Here is a 19,158-nt window from a genome sequence, read left to right on the forward strand (position 1 = left end):
GTTATAAACAAATGGGTAGCTGACTTAATTCAACTGTTTTGATTTTTATTTTCTTATCAATTTCACACCAACAATTAACTGAAATTAACTTGTCTTGACTGTTCTACAATAACCTAATAGTAAAGCTAGTTCCGATTTTGTTTAGCTATCTACGTGTGCACTGTGAGCGTACTAAGTCCTACCCTAAAAAGTAGACTGGGTTTGTCAGTGAAGGAACTAATCTTAAGAACTACCAACAACCCTACTGAACGTCTGACTTCTATCTGAAGTGAGGCGCTGAAACAATGAACTTACGTAAAAGCTTTATTTTTTTTTTAAGGGAAAACAGGTAAATGCAAAAAATAATTTAGTCCAGTAGTTTTTTTCTAAGTGTCAATAACAGTTCACTGTTAATAAGAAGGCTATTCAAATAGCCATTCGAAAGATTTAAATACAAAGTCATCAAAATGGGAAGAAAACACCCCCTGCTTTGTTTCACGGTAAGCACATGTGAAGCTGCTGGCTGTTGTTCTGCTCTTATAAATACGGATACAGGTTACCAGTACAAAAAATAGGAACAACTGCTCTCTGGACTGCAAAAGTCTTCATTCAAATGTTGAGTGTGTATGGATGTTAAGAGAGTGACTACTGCAAAATTTAAAATTAAAAGAAAGTCTTCTAGCTGTTGACCTTCATGCTCCAACATCAGAGGCTATGGCTGGGTATCTGTAGCAATACAGTTTGTTGTCTGCACCACCACTCAATAGCAACTGATGACAGAAAAAGAAAATTGTAATTAATATCAGAACTATGCAAAATTCCCTAATATATTAAAAATTCTCATTTTTCTTTAAGACATGAACAGAAGAAATAAATAATGATCCGTTAATGCATGATGAAAACCCAGAATCCAAGCATGGGAGCAATTTTGTCTCTGGTTCTCCTCCCAAAATTGTAAGTTTTTGTGTAAAACTTCTAAAGCTCTTCCTGCCTTTTCCTGTTTTCTAACAGTAGCCACATCAAGAGTTTCTAACATTAGAGAAATGCTTTTATTCTTTTATGCATGTTTGTTATCATTACAGTAGCAGAACAGCTTGCTAAAGAGGATTATAAAGCTCCCCCCTTCAACTTGCATTGCCATGCCTAACGTCTCAATTCTTGCTGCTGCTTTAGTCTCTGTGGCAGTAAACGGTACCTTGAAACACGTATTTTCTCAGTGAGCTGTGCTGCTGTTCTCATTTCTCTCCACATGTGGAACATGAGTATAACGCCCACTTAGTGCTACAGATCTTAAACTCCCATCCTATCTGCTTTCACAGTTGTACGGGGAAGCTCTGCCAGTGCAATGACAGTAACACCTTTTTTACTCAGTTTCAACCAAAGCAACAACTAAAACTTCTTGCTCTTTTCTGCCATTAAGCATAAGGGAAAAATACTGCTTTTAGCCCACTTCCTAACTACAACATATAAACAGATTAATTCTTCAGATTCTTACCCCTGCTTCTGTCCAGTCCACACACAAAACCTTATCTTCATGAGCAGCCAAGTCATACAGAGGAGCTTTGCAACTGGTAAAACACAGGTGTATATATACAGTCACAGGTTTGAAATTATGTGAGCAGTTAGACTCTTTAACAGTGTACGGGTACCCACTATTTGTGACCTTTCCATTGCATTCTCTATAGCTGATCGCTTCAGTTTTAAGCTCTCTTATATCCCCAAAGAGAAAAGCAGCAGTATTTTTCACCTGCTTGCAAACTACTCTGAGACGGAAGGTTAATGAAGGTTTTTCTTCCATTTGGATAGTGTTTGACTGTACTTTTTTTCCCAGAACAATACATTTAAGTTTCCTGCACGCAGACCATATCATTCTTTGAAAATTGTATGAAAAGCGTGAAAACAGTAGCAAGGGTTGTTCTTTAGAAATAGCACATTTTGTTCCTTATAGCAGAGGAACATGTAGCAGACCTGCTGTTCTTAATCCCATTAGCAATGTTAGGATTCCTGCCTTGTGCACCTCAGTCAACACTGTTCTTAACATCGGTGATGTCCTGTGTTAGAACACCACATAGCTCTCATGATTAAGCCATACGTACTCAGATTAAAAATATTTTTCTTCATTATATGCTTGACTCCTAAATCCTAGCAGATTTGCACAATCACCACAGGACTTTCCAATGAATTTCTAACACTGATTTTGTGATTTCATTAGGCTAATTGATGCTGTAAGCTTACATGCCTTTGGCTAGCATGGAACTTGTGTTTATTTTACCTTCTTGTGTCCCACAGCTTCACAATGTTGTCCAGAGAACCAGAGATCAGCTGATGCTCATGGGTGGGTGACCACTTCACGGATGTCACCCAGCCCGTGTGAGAAGTCAGTGACAGGAGAACCAAGGAGCCATCTGGACAGGAAAAAACAAAAAGCTACTCACAGCCAATGTCAACTGCAACAGGCCCTTTTAAGATGCATACAAAATTCAGTCAGCAGTACTTATGTGTTTGGGGTAAGTGTACCCAATATTATGCAATTACTACCTCAGAAATCAAAGTGAACACACACACACAAAAAAAAAGGAAAGTGTCACTAGTTCTGGTAAATGTAATTTAAAAAAATGTATTTCACTAAACTCTCTTTTCAAAGATTCTTTCAAAAAAAGAAAAATTGCTTTTATTAGTAACAAATAAGAGGATAATATAGCTGAAATCATGACTGGATTTACAGAAGCTGAAGAAGTAAACATGTCTATAGAATACATCTAGTTGGCTCAGATCTAAGTGATTAGCAGTCCTGTGTGAGAAGGCACCACAACAGTATAACAAAGCGACTGCTATTTTGCTTAAATGATGGTCCCATCAATTTGAGCGTGGCAGCTTAAGCAGAGGGACTGAGTCTTTAAATAAAGGAAATTAAACAGTTCAGGTTTGCGACTATGCAGTTGAATATATGTTGTTAAGGTTTTTTTGGTTGTCTTTTTAAGAAAGTGAAAACAAACTGAATTAGTTTTCTAATTGCACTGAGTTACAGAAAAGAGAAGAAACGTCTGTGTTTAATAAAAGCTCCTAAATGGCTTATTTCTAGCAGAGGCATGAGAAGGCAAGTTTTGAGATGCTTTTGGAAAAACACCTTCATGAACATACACATTTATCATCTCACCTTTGCTGCGAGGATCCCATAGTCTAATATGTCTGTCAGTACTCCCAGATGCCAGGCGTCGACACAGTGGTGAGTAAGAAATGGAATTAAACACTTTGTTTCCTGTCTGTCAAAAAAAAAAACCCAAAACCTTTAAAAGAGGAGCTACTGGTTGGTTTTGTACAGTTATTTTTGTTTAAGCTGGACATCAGTTGAACACATGAAGTACAGTGATCTCACCAAAGTTGATTTGAGACCCCCAGTCTCAGCATCCCAGAACTTAATGGTGTGGTCCCACGATGCACTGCAAATTTCTTCAGCATCTGACCACAGCACAGAAGAGACGGCTTCTGTGTGGCCAGAGAGGGTTGCCAGGGGAGTCTAGGATTTAAAAGTGAGATTAGATTGAGTATAATTTACACATCTATCTTTCAGTAAATAAAAATGCGTCTGATCTACCATGGACATATCACCAGAGATTTTCTTATATAGTAACTATTAACAAAGATAAATTACATTCTGTGGCTGCCCTTCAAAATGTCATACAAGCCTGGAGCTCATCTTACCCTTGTCAGTCCCAACTGTTCCGTTTTCTGCTTCTTCCGTGGTCTATTAGCTGTTTCTTCCATTTCATCCTCTTCATCTGTAGGGACTATGACAGAAGACACATTTGATATAGAGGTTTCTGACATTCCAGCAGAATTTTTAAGACCATCTTTCCTGATGGAAAATCCCAACAGTAACTGAAGTGTGTGGTAAACACTATCTTCAGAAATAGTACCCAAATATATACTCCCAAACCAAGAGCATGTCTTGTAACAGTAAAAGAAAACATGCAAATGAAAAAAATGATTAGTCTACATTACTAGAAAAGACCTGACCATCTTACTTTGCTCCATACTACAGTGTTAATAGACCATAAAAATAACCCACAGGCCTTTGCTTTACAGTCTATACTCAAACCTGCATGCTTGTATAAATGCACTAAAAATCAATGAAACAAAGTTCTGTGTTCTAAATAAAATGAACAGGGGCAGGCAGTTCAAAGCTGTACCTGAAATTGTTACCAACCAAAATGGGAACTTAAGAGTTACTTACAGTCTTGCAAAGCTATTGCAATAAAAAAGAAAAGGTATAGCTTGCTTTTATTAACAGAGATATCAAACTTTCTTATAGAAAAAGGGATTCAGGTATCCATCATTCAGGTTACTATAAGCACAGTTCTGAACATGGCCGAGAATCTCAGCTTAGACTTATCTTACCTGCAGACCAAATCTTTAGCATCTTATCCCAAGATCCACTGCAGAACTGAACAAACAAACATTTTGTTAACATTTGTTCCGGTCAAACCTTGCAAGCCAGCCCTACCAAGTACAGTTCCTGCTTGAAAAATTAACCAATAGATTGTAATACATAACTAGTAGGGCTGGGCTCCTCAAATGGGACAACAAAAAAAAAAGGTACAGATCAAATTGCATTTTCTTAACTTTGCAGGAAGATTATCTACAAAACATCTCTTTTTTCATCTCCAGCAATTTTTTTTTTTTGCCTTGATAGAGTCAAGATGAGGGAGGCAACTCTACCTTTGGTATGAATGCTTCTAAGTGCTCAAGTCTTGCATAAAGAGAAAGTACCTCTTCCACCATCAGCTTTTTCTAAGTATTGCTCTAGGAAAGCTTTTTCTGATCCAAAATTACTGTTGAAATTTAGGCAGAATTTGAAAATAGTTCATTATAACCTGTATTCATCTGTGTAAAATACAAGGTTTCCTTAAGCATTCAAGGTCACTCTCAGAAATGAAACACTGCACTAGCTTGCGCTATTTAAAGTCCTCTTCAGCTTTCTGTGGCACTGGAGTAAGTGCAACGCTTTATTTGAAAAGAAGACCTCATGTTCATGTAGCACTCCTAGATTTTTTTTACTAACCATCATTTAGAACAAGAACAGACATTTATCTGTGTCAGTCACAATAATATGATGACTATCACTACACAGAGAGAGAAAAAGTTACTTTTGAGTTACGGGTTGCTAACATCCCAAAATCCAAAGATTTCCTTCAAGGACTCACTCACTTTAGTTCTTGTGCAATCAACTGCTACAGAGTCTACACTCCCCGCGTGTCCCCTGCAGCAGTGAAGGGCTTTCACTTTGTTCTTCTCCACATTCCACTCCCAGAGGAGGATAGTTTGGTCCATAGATGCACTGATTAAGAGGCAGGATAAACTATCTGAGAAAGAAAGAAGGCATGTTCACCCTAAACTCTGCTTTCCAAAATATTTATAGGAATTGTTCTAGTTGAAGAAATAGTAGATAGAAACCCTATCTGCCAGTAACGTGACGTAAACGTACCTCAGTTCACATGTTACCCTGCAAGTAAAACTAATACAAGTAAGTCTGGGAGGGTGACAATGTGCACATTAAACTACTACATTCGTTACTGTTCATGGACTGTCTTACTGCCACCATTACTTGATTAAAAAAAAAAAACTGACAAAGGCTGACATAATTTAAAATCTAGACATCTGGACATGGTCCTGGGCAACCTGTTCTAGCTGTTGCTGCTTGCATAGGGCAGTTGGACCTTAATCATTCATTCTGTGATTACATGAGTATTCATGATTGAGGAAACTCTGACATTTCTCTCCCAATAACTTCAACTATTACTGCTCTTATAATATACATACTGACCTTGCTTCACCCATGCCACATCCTTCACTACTTCCGTATGCCCAGCTATTGTCATGATGGATTTTCCTTCTGAAGACCAGATTCGGGCAGTCTGATCATAGCAGCCAGTTAATATCCTGCAAGACACAGAATTTAACATTCTTGTCTTTAAAGCCAACAATGTTTCTACAAAACCAGAAATTAAGAATATGACATACTAACTGGTTACCTGAAATGGCTTTGTTAAAGCCTCTAAGTGCAAAGCTGTGAGTACAGGACAAAGAATAGCAATAGTAGTACTGCATATTCTGGTAAGTGAGACTTAAATTACCTTTTAAATCATGTATGAAATGTTATTGTTCATGGTGTGTTAACAGGAGGATCTTGGAGCATTTTCAAACCATATATTAATATAGGAACGTGGCCGTGTTGACTGGAAAATGACTTTAAAAATACAGTACTTAAGGACAATTATGAGCTTTAATGAAAAGCTCTGCACAAAGCTATACAGTTGTATTTGTTGCTGTATACTCATCACATTTGAAGTCAAAAGGATTTAAGATTTAAAATAGATACAGAAATCTTGCTTCCTTTCAGAGATGGTAAACAGCATTTGTATTACCTATTTCAAGCAAGAGTTCTATGCTGAAATATTTGTCTTGTTCTGTGCTGACTTCAGCACAAGTTCTGAGGTTTAAAACTAAACTATTTACAAAAGCAAGCAGCTGAAGGACTTGCTAGGTTAAAAAGAAAAATCAAGTCAAAAACAGAGTAAGGAGAAAAAAGTAACAGTTTAGTAAAGAGACAGAATAGCACTCCATTTAACATCATGGAGTCATGTGCATACATCAGGAATAATACACAACAAAGAACTGGTTTAGTGCGGTACCATTCTTCAGTGGCCTGAACAGAGCTGATCCAGTCGTCATGGAAGATGCATTCCTCGGGCTGAGGGGCCATGTATTTCTCCACATACTCTATTTCCACCACTTCTTCCTGAGCTCACAAACAAAATGTTTATTTAGCGTGGTTTTATTTTTCCTAATCAATAACAATAATAATACTTAATTGCAGTGTGGTGCAAATATACAAGCTTATTGGGCAGAGATCCTGGCACCAAGAATTCCAGGTTAGTGGAACTGCAGTCTTCAGGTGGGTGATGCTGCTTTCCATAGTTGTAGCAAATTACAATTAATAGCAAGCTGAAAGCAAAAGCCATTATTTTCACTGTTCTCGTGTTCCTCTTCTGTATCTACCATTTAAAACTGATGTCTGAAATAATTCACGGGGTGTGGCTTTCTAGAGGCGATGCTGACCTCTCCCTTTGCCCCTCAGCCTAACTACTGTTGCAGGGGCCTTAACACGGGTGAATGATGGACTAAAGCACTGTACAGAGACAAGAGATGCGATAACGGTGTTCCATTATCCAAAGCTACTACGTCTCCTACTCTGTCGTTATTTTGCAGTTCAGAATGAATTTAAACATGCGGGGACTTCTGGGTAAGTCAGAAAAGCAGAAAAACCGAGCGCGTTCGGCACTCCCCCCAGCGGGTGTGCGCGGGGCGCGGCCTCACCGTGGAGATATTCTCCATCTCCATGTGCGTGACCAGCGGCACGCGCAGGAACTGGCCCTGGATGAGGAAGTCGAACTCCACATACTTGTGGTCCGCTGAAACAAATCAGAAAGCAGAGCCGCTCAGGGAGGGCGAGGGGCCCGCGGCAGCCGCGTGAGGCCGGGCCCCTTCCCGCGGCACCTACCGGCGCGCGCCGCCAGCAGCTTGTTGATGAGGTGGCTAAGGTCGGCGGTCTCGGAGGCCGCGGGCACGGAGAAGGGAACGTCCTCCACGGCGTACCTGCGGGCACACGGCGCCGTTAGCGGCCCCGGGCAGGGTGCTCCGGCAGCCACCCCCCTACCCACCCCGGCCCGGCCGCGCCTCACCTGGGGTTCTCGGTGCGGAATCGCGCCGTGAGCTGCGCCATGCTGCCGGCGGCCCCCAGCAGCCCGCGCGCCTTCCCGGAGCCCCTCCCGCCGCTGGGCACCGCGCGTGCGCCGAGGGGCGGCCTCCATGGCGGCGCCGGCGGGAGCCCCGCCGAGGTGGGGCGGGCTGGGCGCGGGGCAGGGGCAGGAGGGGGGCGCGGTGTCCCCCGCGGAGGGTGCCGGCCCGTCATACCGGGCGCTGCGGGGCTGCCTCCGTGCCCCCTCGCCGTGAGGAGGCGGTGTTGAGCGGGGTTTGGGGGGTGGGAAGGGGGCGCGGCACCGCGACTGCCGGCTGCGGCCGGCTGCGGCCGCCTGCGGGACCCCGGCCCGCCGCGCCCCGCGAGCATCCCTCGTTCTGGCTTCACGCCGCGCGGGCTGCGGCGTCCGTGTGAGCCGGCCCCGCGCGGGGTGAGCGGTGCCGGTCCCGTTGCTTCTCACAGGCTCCGGGTGCCATCCGTCGCCCGTTTCCCCCCGTACCCGTCCCTAGGGCTGCTCCCCGGGCACTGGCGTACCCCGCCTGCGTAACGGCGCTGTGAGCAGTTCCCCCCCGACCCCCCCCTGCCGTGCGCACCCGGACCTGGTGCGCGTTCGCCTGCTTGTGACTCGTGGCTGGGGGAGTCGCCGTGCCCTCATCGCCCCGTTAGGGCGTTACTGTCCCCTCGCGAGGGTTTACCTGTTGGAGAAGTGTCCTCAGGGGCAGCTCTGGAGGAAGTGTTTAATTGTGGTAAGCCTTGTGATTTTGAGTCTCTTTATAAGATCTTACGTTATTTTATAATAACAATCCTGGGACACGACTGTTAGCAAGGCCTCCATCTGTATGCCTCTTGCCACGAAGTATGAGCTGAAGGCAGAATGGGCAGTATTGCCGTCAGGCACGCCAAAGGCACTGACTTTTACAGTCCAGCTCTTTTTCCTGTGTTTTTTTTTCTTTTTTAAACATGGGAACACGCTGAGGGTCTGAGGTGTCTGAGGGGATTCCCATACGTCAGTGTAAGTCAGTGTGCTTGTTGTCACTGTGAGCACGTCTCTTTTACTTTTGTAATAGTTTAGCTTTTTTTCATAGGACTGGTATCCACACTGCTTTCTTAGTATTAAAAGTTATATGTGGGACTGCAGGAAATAGCGTTTCTCTGGGCTTCATGGCTGGGGGCAGGGTGGTGCCCGCTGCTGAGAGCACCACCGTGGGGTGGCTGTGCCTGTGGTCTGTGGTGGTATGTGGAGGAAAGGCTTGGAGCTGCCATCTGCCTTTCATAGAATCATAGAATGTTTGGGTTGGAAGGCACCTTTAAGATCATCTAGTTCCATCCTTACTGCTGCAGGCAGGGCCACCTCCACTAGACAAGGTTTCTAAGAGCCCTATCCTGCCTGGCCTTGAGTGCTTCCAGGGAGGAGGCATCCACAGCCTCCCTGGGCAGCCTGTTCCAGCGTCTCGCCACCCTCACAGTGTTAGGCAATCCTGAGCTATCAGCACATTTGTCTCTGGTACTCATCTGCTGGTAGCAACGCTGTAGACTGGACTGCTGTGCATCGTGTTGGCTCTCTTGGAAATCCCATCTGTGAGACTGTTCTTGACGCTCTGGTGATGGAGTTGTGCTTATCTGTGTGTGCTGCAGTTTGTAGCTGCTTGTTCTCTTTGTGGAGTTGGACCAAGGCCAGTGGTGGCTGTAGATATTGCTTTATTTGAAGCAGAGCGCTCCCCACATGGTAGGCAGGGTGTAAGGGAAGCAGTCCGGCAGGGTTCAAAGTGCTGGACCTGGGGCTGGGAGCAGCCTTCAGGGGTTGGCAGGAAGCAGCATGGGGCTGCCTGGGTGGTGCTGTTGCCATTCCTCAGTTCTACACTGACCTTAAGCTCCCACATCTCTTCTGGGCCTCCTGGTAAATGCATGTCACTGGTGTGTTATATTTGAAATTGTTGTATAAAACATATGTAAAACATTTAGGAAGAGATAGTTGTGTGTTGTTTACTCATTTGTGACAAATATCCATATTTAGATCTATACACAGGAAACTGTCTTATTTGGGGTATTTGTTAGAAATGTTTATCTAGGTATAAAATGTATTAACTGTGTACATGCTTTTAAGCATCTATAAAAGTATACCCCTTTAGGACAAAACAAAAAAATCACCCTTTTGTTTGGGATTGCACAGAAGCGAGGCTCATGAAGCCTGGATGGTTACACCACAGAGTTCACTCTGGGGTGATACGCATGCCCCTGGTTTCCCTGGGTTAGAGCAGTGGTTAGACAGAGCCACCAAACAGAAATACACTGAGGGCTTCTTTAAAACACAAAGGTACAACTTCAGGTTTGAGGTGTTTCTGGGCTGTTTATACTAGGAAGCTGGAAGAATATCACTGAGTGTTTGCTCAGCTGCTGTCATTTTTCCTTGGGCTTTGTTATTAACCAACCTGTGAGATGCAGGACGTTGGCTGTTTGGGCCGTTGGTCCATCCTGATGCAGCCATCCCCATGCTCTGTAGGAGGGTTGCAGAGCGCTCGGAGCACGCTATCGTGCTCGTCAGGTTACCTGTAAGAACTGAATGTGCTGCCTCAGCTAAACTGGGTACCTTTGCATCTTAGTTGGGGGAAACTGGTTGAGTGATGTGAGTGATGCTGAAATCCTGCTCTATCTGGTCTGGGTTTTATTTTATATATTTTTTTCATTTGCTTTCAATACACTTCATATATTTAAATTAAAACATCTCATAATTATTCTCAGTTCCGAAGTAGTTACTGAATGTTAGTAACTTTATTTGGAGCTTGGTTTGGAATATTCTCACTAGAAAATTGAATGGAAAATTAGATAAATGCTGGAGGGAAAAACTAAGCACCTTTCTCCCTCTTCCACCCAAACTCCAGGAATTAAGTGGTCTCCTCTTCACTTTGGCATATGATGTATGCACTGGCGTATATACACGCTTTAGTAATGTAGGGGCTGGGTGAATATGTTGTTTTGTCTAGTTGCTTATAAATATTTGGGACTTGTGACTGCTTTAAAGGCTGTACTGTCTGGGTCCAAGCCTTAAAGTGTGGCTATGGCAATTTACTGTCTAATGTTCTCTGTTTGCTCAAAGGTTTGCAGCGGGCTTTTCTTTGGTATGAGAGGTAAATCTCCCAAGTACTGGGAACTCTGTTATTCTGTCTTTCATCCCTTGGTTCATGACAAGTTTGTTTTTTTTAAAATACCTGGTGTTTTTCCTGCACAAAGCTTAGAGCTGTAGGCTAACAGTAGTAACCGTCCGTCACTTAAACGTTGTTTTTTACCTCTTTAAAACAAACCCAATATACTCCAACATGGCTGCATGACAGATTTGGGTAATTGAAGACCTGTATGTTATTATGGAAGGAGATGACTAATATTTTCATAAGGCAGTGCAGGTGTATCTTTAAATATCAAATGTCTCAGGAAGCTTGGAGATAAGTGCTCGTGAACTAGGTGCAAAGCAGAAGAGTGTGTGTGCTTATCTATATGTGCAATGAGTCGAGCAAATTTTCTCACACAAGGCACTAGAACATACTCCTGGAGCAATGTGCTGACATTTTTCTGCAGCAAGTAATAAAGTGATAAAGAAGCAAGGGCTTTTGTCTTGAGGGTTTTGTTCTGAGCAGGCAGCCCGGCTGGAAATCGTCAGGCTAGATTTTTAAGACCAAAAAAAGCCTGCGGCAGTATCTTGGTTGAGGCGAAAGTACTGAAATAGTTTTGTAACTTTTCCAGGTCATTTTGTAATGGAAGAAAACGGACCATGATGTCGCTATGGAAAGATCTAATGTTTTGTTTGCAGGCAACTGCAGCAGTACCAGGCAGTCAGAAACAAGTGGTTGGGGTTTCCAGGTGAAATACAAAAGTCCTGGTTTTGTAGGCGCTTTCTTTGCATCATCTCTGATTAACTTACCATATGATAGCGCGTCAGTATATTTATTGCTTGCTTTGTACTAATGCATCGTCTGTCTTTAAAAAGCACAGAAATTCCTTCTGTCGTATTCCTATGCCATTTGGTTTTGAGCCGATGGATAGCCAGATGCTGTGTGTTGTGGTAGTAATTGTATTTGAGCCTCTTACTCAGAAGGACGTAGAGCACCCTCTGAGCATAACATGTTTCCTGACCGTTTTAAGTGTTCTTTTTTATTTTTAAAAGGAGCGATCTCTGCTTGGGATTAAAGCACATTTTCCTGTTTTTCCTCCATGAAAGCGTGTAACCTGCATGGATTCCAGGGATCCATCACTGGGACAGAGCGACTCTCCTGCAGCCTTGCCGATCACCGTACGCCTCTTGGGCAGCTCTGCATCCTCAGCTGCACCCGCGCGGCCGCCTCCGCCTCTGTCCGCAGAGGAGTTCCACCTGCTCAACCCAAATGGCCAGCCACTCTGCGAGCTGCAGCCCCTCGGAGCGCCCAGCGCGCACATGGTGAGTGCTGCCAAACAGGGCAGGTGGTGAATGCGCAGGCGAAGGGCCTCCGTGAAGGACCCCTGCAAAAATGCAGCGCTTTTCTTGTAGAACAGCCTGTTCAGTCTTGAGCAACAAGGCGAGAATTTTCCGCGGTTCAGTTTATGCTCCTGTCGCTCTTCCTCAAGTAGGGAAATCCTGCTCCAACCTTACTGATTTTATTAAACAGCAGCGTTTGTCACTATTCAACATTTGATCTTGTGTGGTAAAATCTCATGCTGCTTCTGCTGCTGCTCTCTCTGTATCTGCTGGATGAGTCTCTTTGTTTTCCTAGGGCTGGGATATTAGCGATGTCAACCCGTTCTGTCAGTCTTTTTTTTTTTTTTTTTTTTTTGAGTTAATTTGCTCAAAATGTTGCATTTGTAGTTCTTCGTTATCTTGTTACAAAGTAAATGTTCTTTCACTCAAGGATCATGGTTGGCATGTGTTGAACTGTCATTTAAAGGCACCTCACCTATATGAAGTGTAGTAAGTCAGAATCAAGGTTATGTTTTGTCATTTAAGATTTTATTGTGTTGCCGGAAACAAGCCCTAGTAGTAAAGTAAGTATTTACCATAACGAGTCTTCTCAGTTTTCCAGAATTCTAGGAGGTTTAAGTCATTTGTTTCTTAAAGTCCCACAGCTTTTCTTCTGTCTGCTTTCGCATAAAATGCTGCCCATAGAGCTCAATTTCTTAGGAGTAGAGATCAAAGGTTTTAATATGTCATGATTAATTCTACTCGTCTGTGGATGGGGTTGCAGCGATTCAACTCCGAATGGCTTTCAGGTTTTTGAGATCTTTCTGTTTCAAATAAATGTCTAATTCTTTCTGCAGTCCCCTAAGGTGTTTTTTCTTTACCTCTTTTATAAGTTAAAGGGTTGGTTTTTTTTAATAGAAGGTGGCAAGCAATTTTAATTAACAGTAAATAGATGGTTTTCTTAATATGTAAATTCAAGTTAATTTACAGACCCTAATTCTAGCCAGGATATTTCCTGTTCCAATAACAGGCAAAACCCATCAACCTGCAATCCTGATCGCTATACCAACTAGCACCACTGATACTTTTGTGTGATCACTGTACAGATGATTGTTGCCAGCCAGTCAGAAAATGGGCAGGTGCTTCACGTCATTCCTTCTGCCCAGCCAGGAATGGCCCAAGTGATAATTCCTCAGGGTCAGCTTCTGGATGTCACCAGCACTCAGGGTGAGTTCCTCTGTCTGAATGTATCCTTCATGATTCTTGTATTTTATTACGAGCCTCTTGTTTGTGTGTTTCCTTTCTTTAGCCAATATTAAAAGACAAAAATGCATACTTAAATAATCTGTTTTCTGATTATGAATCTGCCACGCAGTGTTTTCTGTTGGTCAAAGCCCTGTGAAATAAGGGTTATTATGCTCACTTTAAATGTGTTATGGGTAAATTGAGAAGTCAAGGACAAAGCTGCTGCTTGCTTTATTTACCATTAATATCTATATTTGTGCTTTATCAGAGAACTGTATCATCAGCTTCACATTTTTACTATCTTCTTGATTCATTTTTGAGTCAAGGAAGTTAGTTCAAGGAATGCAGATAGGAGAATTCATGTTCTGGCCTGCGCCAGAGACCGCATGTGGCGAGGCATCTTTTGTGAAGCCAGCAGTGAAGTATCTAGGTAGAAATTCAGTTCCCCACGAAGTGAATGGGTTGTAACTTTCACTTTATTGCCAAGTTCTTGCCCTCAGTGTGTAAAGTGCCACATCTTAAGTATGTGCTGAGGCATGCAACTACAAGCACAAATTTTAAGCTCATCTCAAGAAGCATTCATTATCCATCTGTAAGCCAAGCTGGATGGCTAAAGGCTATGTGCTGGTTTTCATTCACAGAATAAAACTGAAAACTTAATTGTCATGTTTTGTCAAACTCTGAAAAATACGTTGAACTGTTCTACATTTTCTGGAAGAAAAAAAAAGAAAAAAATATCAAAAATTGAGGAAATTTTCAAAATCTGAGTACTGCTTAAGTGTTCTTGTGGAACAAGAGCTTAAAGATAAGACTAATGTCTTGGGATTCAAGTTATTGATTCAGCCTTTTTCACTTAAGGTTGGAAGATGATTTCAGGATCTTACATTGAAAGTGTGCTGCTATGCTAATGCTTCTCTTTCCTTCCTCCCTTGCTACCTGCAGGGGTGAGACCACTGTTTAGTTAGTACAGTCTTACATGATTTTAAGCTGACAGTGAAGCTTCAGGTACTGAAGAATTGCTGCTACTTTTTATAGGCAATAATTTGCAATGCGTAATAGTATTTTTGCATTCACATTTTTCATCCCATGTGGTGCTCCCTGTGCAAATAGATCATTTTTGCAGTATTTGAATATAAGTTCTGCAACAGTACTACTGATTTTCCTTCTTTTTCTAGGCACTTATTACTAAAAGACTATGTAGTTGTTTGATCTTTAAAATACCATAAGGAAGACTTGTCAGAGATTAAAGGGGAAGGAGAATGGAGTGTAAGAACTTGAGTTTCTCTTACCTAGCAGGTAGTGGTAATAGATAAAATGGCACAAACTTCAGAGTAGAGCTTAGGCTCTTGAGAGTGCATCTGTTTAGAAGGAACCAGCGCTACAAGCTTTGAGCCTGAGTGATATTACTCTGATTCATGAATCTTTTGGCATATAGTGGAAATGCTAAGTCACGGCCTGAACCAGTGATTGAGCACCTGGTGGGAAGGCAGGGCCAACCCAGGGGAGGTCAGGTGCACGCAATGCACCTGAGTGACCGGAAGGGATGGAGCCAGAATCCACCCCTTCCCAGACCTCATTTAGGGGTTGGCAGTGGAGGCAAGGGTATCTCACTGGAGATCCCTGCATACCTGAGGCCTTCTGAAGGTAAGTAGTTTTTTTTTTTTCCTTTGTTTTTGTGTCTACAGCTGCTGCATTTGGGCTTGTCCTCATTTGCTGCAGCCAAAGACTTTGCTACCCCACTATTATCGCTGTACTTTCATCTTGTTATAGACTTACATGGCAGAAGCTATCTAGTGGACTGATATCTGTACTGAGTCAATAACGTAGTTCTCTCTCTCTTGGAATGGGGGAAAGAAACTTTCATAATTGAAGGGCAAAAATCCCATATCTAAAGAGAACTCTCTTTTATTTATGCTGAGACCAAAATATCAAGTATCTGCTTTCACCATTTTCCTTTACATTATCGCTTATCCATATACACGGGCTTCAATCTCATGCTATTTTTTGGCTTATGGATTGCTTCCTGGATGAAACGTTTGTCGTAATGGCGTGTCAGATTCAGTTACCAGAGAGGCCTTAGATCCCTCATGATATCAAAAAGAAACAGCATCAACAACAACAACAGAAAAGAAACTTTTGCTTGTTTAGGTGCCCTTTCTAATTACAAAGTAGTATCGCAATCTCCTTTCTTTTTAAAAGCTATGGGTGTGAGATTTGCAGCAGGACAAGATAGTCGGGCAATCCTACATGAATTTGCAGAAATGTAAAACAGTTTTTAAAGTTCTGATTACTTACTCTGTTGTGGGGTCATTAGCAGTAACGCAAATACCAAAGTCTGTGAGTACAATCAACCTTATCAAGTGTATCTTCATATGTGTTCCTAGAGCTGTTTTGTAGTTTTTCTTTTGGACGTACTCTTATTTCATCTGTTAAAATGCTTGTTTCTGCAACACACAAAATGTAATTGTCGTTTGTGATTTTTCTCATTCAAAGTTCACATATTAACCAGGGGGATGTTTTATTTTTACAAAGATGCTTCAGAAGAGAAGTGCGGTGATGGGAACTTGCAGACTGTGGCAGTGGCTGCTATAGCAGACAGTGCAAGTGGTTATATTCTCCATCCACAAGCATCTCTCTCCATATCAAAAAAATCAGCAGCCAGGTAGGTCAGGAGTTGAAGAGGTTAACAATCACTTTGACTTGCTGGTAATACTGTTGGGTTTTCTTATACTTTTTTTTTTTGGGGGGGGGGGGTGGGGGGGGCAGTGATTATCACAAATTACTACAGAATAGTTCAGTGGAGATTATGAACTTTTGGAATTAGTGTGTGATGTGTAGCCAACTGTGTTTGCAGGGAGCGTATGTGTGTGCCAGAGCAGTGGGAAGAGCATTTAAAGTACCTGCGTTCCAGAGCAAGTTGGATGTATCCTAACTGGAGCAATAGGAGAGTATTTAAAGTAGCACAGTGCAAATTACTGAAATTACTTGAGACACAGACTCATAATGGCACAAGTTGAAAGTAATTTAGTGAAGGAGCTGCAGGGAATACTGCAGCTTCCTTTGACAAATTGTAAGAGAAGATTGCTGCTAATGATGTGTTTTGGTGGAAGACATAGGCAGATTGATTAGCAAAGCTTCTTAAATTAAAATAGTTCAGTTATTCTTTAATTCTCTTTGAAATCTGATTTTGTACCCTTGCTAAATGATGCCTAGTATCTTAATTGTGAATACTGTGGGATTTTTTTTGATGGGCTTCCTCCTCCCCTCCCCCAGGAAAAAAAAAGCCTTGTTTTTACGAACTGCAGGCCTGCTTTGCATTGGTTTATTCTCTTTTGAAACTGAGAAGTAGAGGAGATTAGAATAATCCTGGCACTATAGCACAAATTATATATATTCAAGCAACATTTAAAATGAAGTGTAATACCTTGTGTATGGACATCACGAACATAGTTTGTACATGTCAGATCCTGGAAAGGAGACACATTTATATGGACAGGAAGTATTGCATTTGGGTTTTGGAATGATTAACATCTTAAACTGCTACAAGCATGCACTGTTTCCATTCCAGCATTTAGGGAGTGAAGAAAGTAGATATTGACTTCAAATAGTTATTGGAGCTGGTTTTGTTTGAAATTCAAAATATACTAATGTGCAGTATTTAATGTGCATTGGATGTCTGTTTTAATCACTGTAACTCTGCCATCAGTCTGCATAAGAAAGTTATCAAGGTACTCAGCCTGGTGTATTTCACAATATTTTGGCTGTTACTGTCATTCAGTATTATGATGATACTGAATGCTCAGAGGACTTGTTGAACAGAGAAGACAGTGATTTTATTTCTTTTTTATACTTAATGGTGAATTATTTTAATAGTGAAATAGAATGTGGAGAAAATGAATCCCAGGTTTTCAAGACGGGCTGATGTAATATTTCTAGTTTGGTCATGTGCTGTAAGAATCTATGTAATGGGCAGATTTGATGCAGTAGCAGTAGTTTAGACTAAAAAATTGCTTTCTTGGGTGTCTATGTACTCTTATTGCATTTTTATTTTATATTTTTCAGGATATTACAGGACTCCTTTCCCATGCCTCTCCAGTCTTTGCCAACAAATGCACCTGCGTGGGCACGCCGTCTCTGGAACTGTGAGGTGAGCTGCAAGGAATTCTGACTCAATGCCTTTTTCATTGAGATGAAGACTCTGAACCTTTACGCTTATAGAAGTTGTGTGCAAGCTTTTGGGTGTTATGAGATTAGACTAGTACTAGCTGCTACTACTAGCACATTTCACGTGTAAAATGTTAGGGAATTCCTTTCTTTTTGGGAATGTCCAACTGTCAACAGCTCCTAAGCGTAAATTGTGCTTCTGAAATTCCACGATGCCATACAGTGCTGGGAAAAGCCACTGATCCCTTTTCACGGGATCGAGTTCATTCATGATACAGAAAAAACTTGTCTCTGCTGAGCAAACTGCATTTCATTAAACTTTGTGGTCTAATAATTAAAGAATATTTTTTTTTCTGTATGCCCTAAGTTTGCAACTCTTTATATCAGTTTGTGTCATCTGTTAGAAATCAAAACCTACTTTCTAGATTCAAGTCTGGAACTTCATATTTTAAATATTCTTTTTTTTTTTTTCTTCTATTGTGCAAGCATGCTTACCTGTTGTCTTTTTTTGTTGTGACTACTACTTGCTTTGAGATTTTCTCATACTGCATGGGAGAAGATCTTTGAATCTGGGAAAGGTTGATACCCCTTTTTCCAATTACCCATTAAGGAACCGTAAGATGGTCTTTCTCTCCTGTAAATTGTACAGGTAGTTCACCATGCTAAATGGGGAATTTGCATACTTGGTGTAGATGAAACTCTGTTTTTATTCCCTGTCATGGTATTTGACCTAAGCAGAACTCTCTATTTGCATGTTGTTAAATATACAGAAGTGTATCTATATGATGACTGGGATGATATTAACAGCTTAAATGCGTCATAAATAATTTGAAAGGAAAGACGAGATGGGAAAGTTCTTGAGATCACCTACCTCATCTTCCTGCTACCATACCCTTCCTGATGGATATTTACTTTACTTTCTTTTAATACTTTTTTTGAAGGAGAAATCATGCTATCTTACTCACTTTTTCAGAAATCATTGCTGCTTAAAGATTTTTCCTGTTGTTTTGGCCACTGATAGCTAGAAATTGCAGCTGCAAGAGACTTAGAAATGGAATTTCTTTCCTTAATGTAATTTTTAAATTAACTAAATATATAAATCCGTTCCTCCTTTTGTTCTGTCTTTTATTTTATACAAATGATATTGTCTGATATTATATCCACTTAGACTTGCAGAGATCAGAAAACTAGTAACGTGAGTCCTTCCATGCTGGAGATGCTGTTTTCACTGGGTAAAGGAGCCGCTTCAGGTGGCTGGTTAGTAGTTGAAGTCCAGTAAGATGTATAATCGCTGTTACTCTGATGCATATTTTCCCATTTTGACATACGTGTAGCTTATCTGAGTCATTTATTACTGGCCTCATTTTATAGGAGGACTTGCATTACCGTCTGCTGTATCTATCTGAGTCTTACAAGAAACTTCATCTGCTGTGTTTAAAATTCATAGGAGCCATGTTAGTATAAGAGTTCTCGCTTTTAAGAAAAAGACAAAGCAGTCTGTTTGAATGTGTTCTGAGGCTGTAAGCATCTGTTTCTGCTGAAATATTGGCTGTATGCATTAATCCTCTCTGTTCCCTGAAAAAAGTAA

The 19,158-nt window shown here is 41.6% G+C and overlaps 2 protein-coding genes across 18 annotated transcripts in view; one reads left to right on the forward strand and one right to left on the reverse strand.

Annotated features, from left to right (window-relative positions):
* WDR12 (WD repeat domain 12) lies at nucleotides 286-7,819 on the reverse strand. The gene is made up of 13 exons (XM_021399700.1): nucleotides 7,722-7,819; nucleotides 7,541-7,635; nucleotides 7,357-7,451; nucleotides 6,672-6,778; nucleotides 5,804-5,919; nucleotides 5,188-5,342; nucleotides 4,378-4,423; nucleotides 3,682-3,767; nucleotides 3,356-3,496; nucleotides 3,137-3,242; nucleotides 2,252-2,384; nucleotides 1,475-1,547; nucleotides 286-749 (listed from the first exon to the last, which is right to left on the reverse strand). Exons 1-13 carry the CDS (start codon nucleotides 7,760-7,762, stop codon nucleotides 672-674), a joined length of 1,272 nt encoding a protein of 423 aa, XP_021255375.1. The 5' UTR covers nucleotides 7,763-7,819; the 3' UTR covers nucleotides 286-671.
* CARF (calcium responsive transcription factor) overlaps nucleotides 7,730-19,158 on the forward strand; it is a 37,177-nt gene continuing 25,748 nt past the window's right edge. For 10 of the 17 annotated variants that reach the window (XR_002439602.1, XR_002439601.1, XR_002439606.1 and 7 more), the window contains exons 1-6: nucleotides 7,749-7,877; nucleotides 8,248-8,484; nucleotides 11,949-12,164; nucleotides 13,268-13,388; nucleotides 15,939-16,068; nucleotides 17,469-17,553. Coding sequence is in view for 8 of the 17 variants with exons in the window: in XM_021399685.1 (XP_021255360.1) it covers nucleotides 7,761-7,877; nucleotides 8,248-8,484; nucleotides 11,949-12,164; nucleotides 13,268-13,388; nucleotides 15,939-16,068; nucleotides 17,469-17,553 (906 nt within the window). In the remaining 9 variants the exon portion in view is untranslated. The other 7 variants (XM_021399692.1, XM_021399689.1, XM_021399687.1 and 4 more) reach the window with 7 other exon arrangements.

The sequence above is a fragment of the Numida meleagris genome, chromosome 5 (assembly GCF_002078875.1).
Source record: "Numida meleagris isolate 19003 breed g44 Domestic line chromosome 5, NumMel1.0, whole genome shotgun sequence".
Classification (NCBI taxonomy): domain Eukaryota; kingdom Metazoa; phylum Chordata; class Aves; order Galliformes; family Numididae; genus Numida; species Numida meleagris.

Excerpts from the sequence above, each read along its gene's own strand:
- WDR12 (XM_021399700.1), bottom strand. The coding sequence starts at position 7,762 with ATGGCGCAGCTCACGGCGCGATTCCGCACCGAGAACCCCAG. Across the intron at positions 7,636-7,721 it reads TTCCGCACCGAGAACCCCAG|GTACGCCGTGGAGGACGTTC; the intron begins GTGAGGCGCGGC and ends GTGTGCCCGCAG. Across the intron at positions 7,452-7,540 it reads GCTGCTGGCGGCGCGCGCCG|CGGACCACAAGTATGTGGAG; the intron begins GTAGGTGCCGCG and ends GATTTGTTTCAG.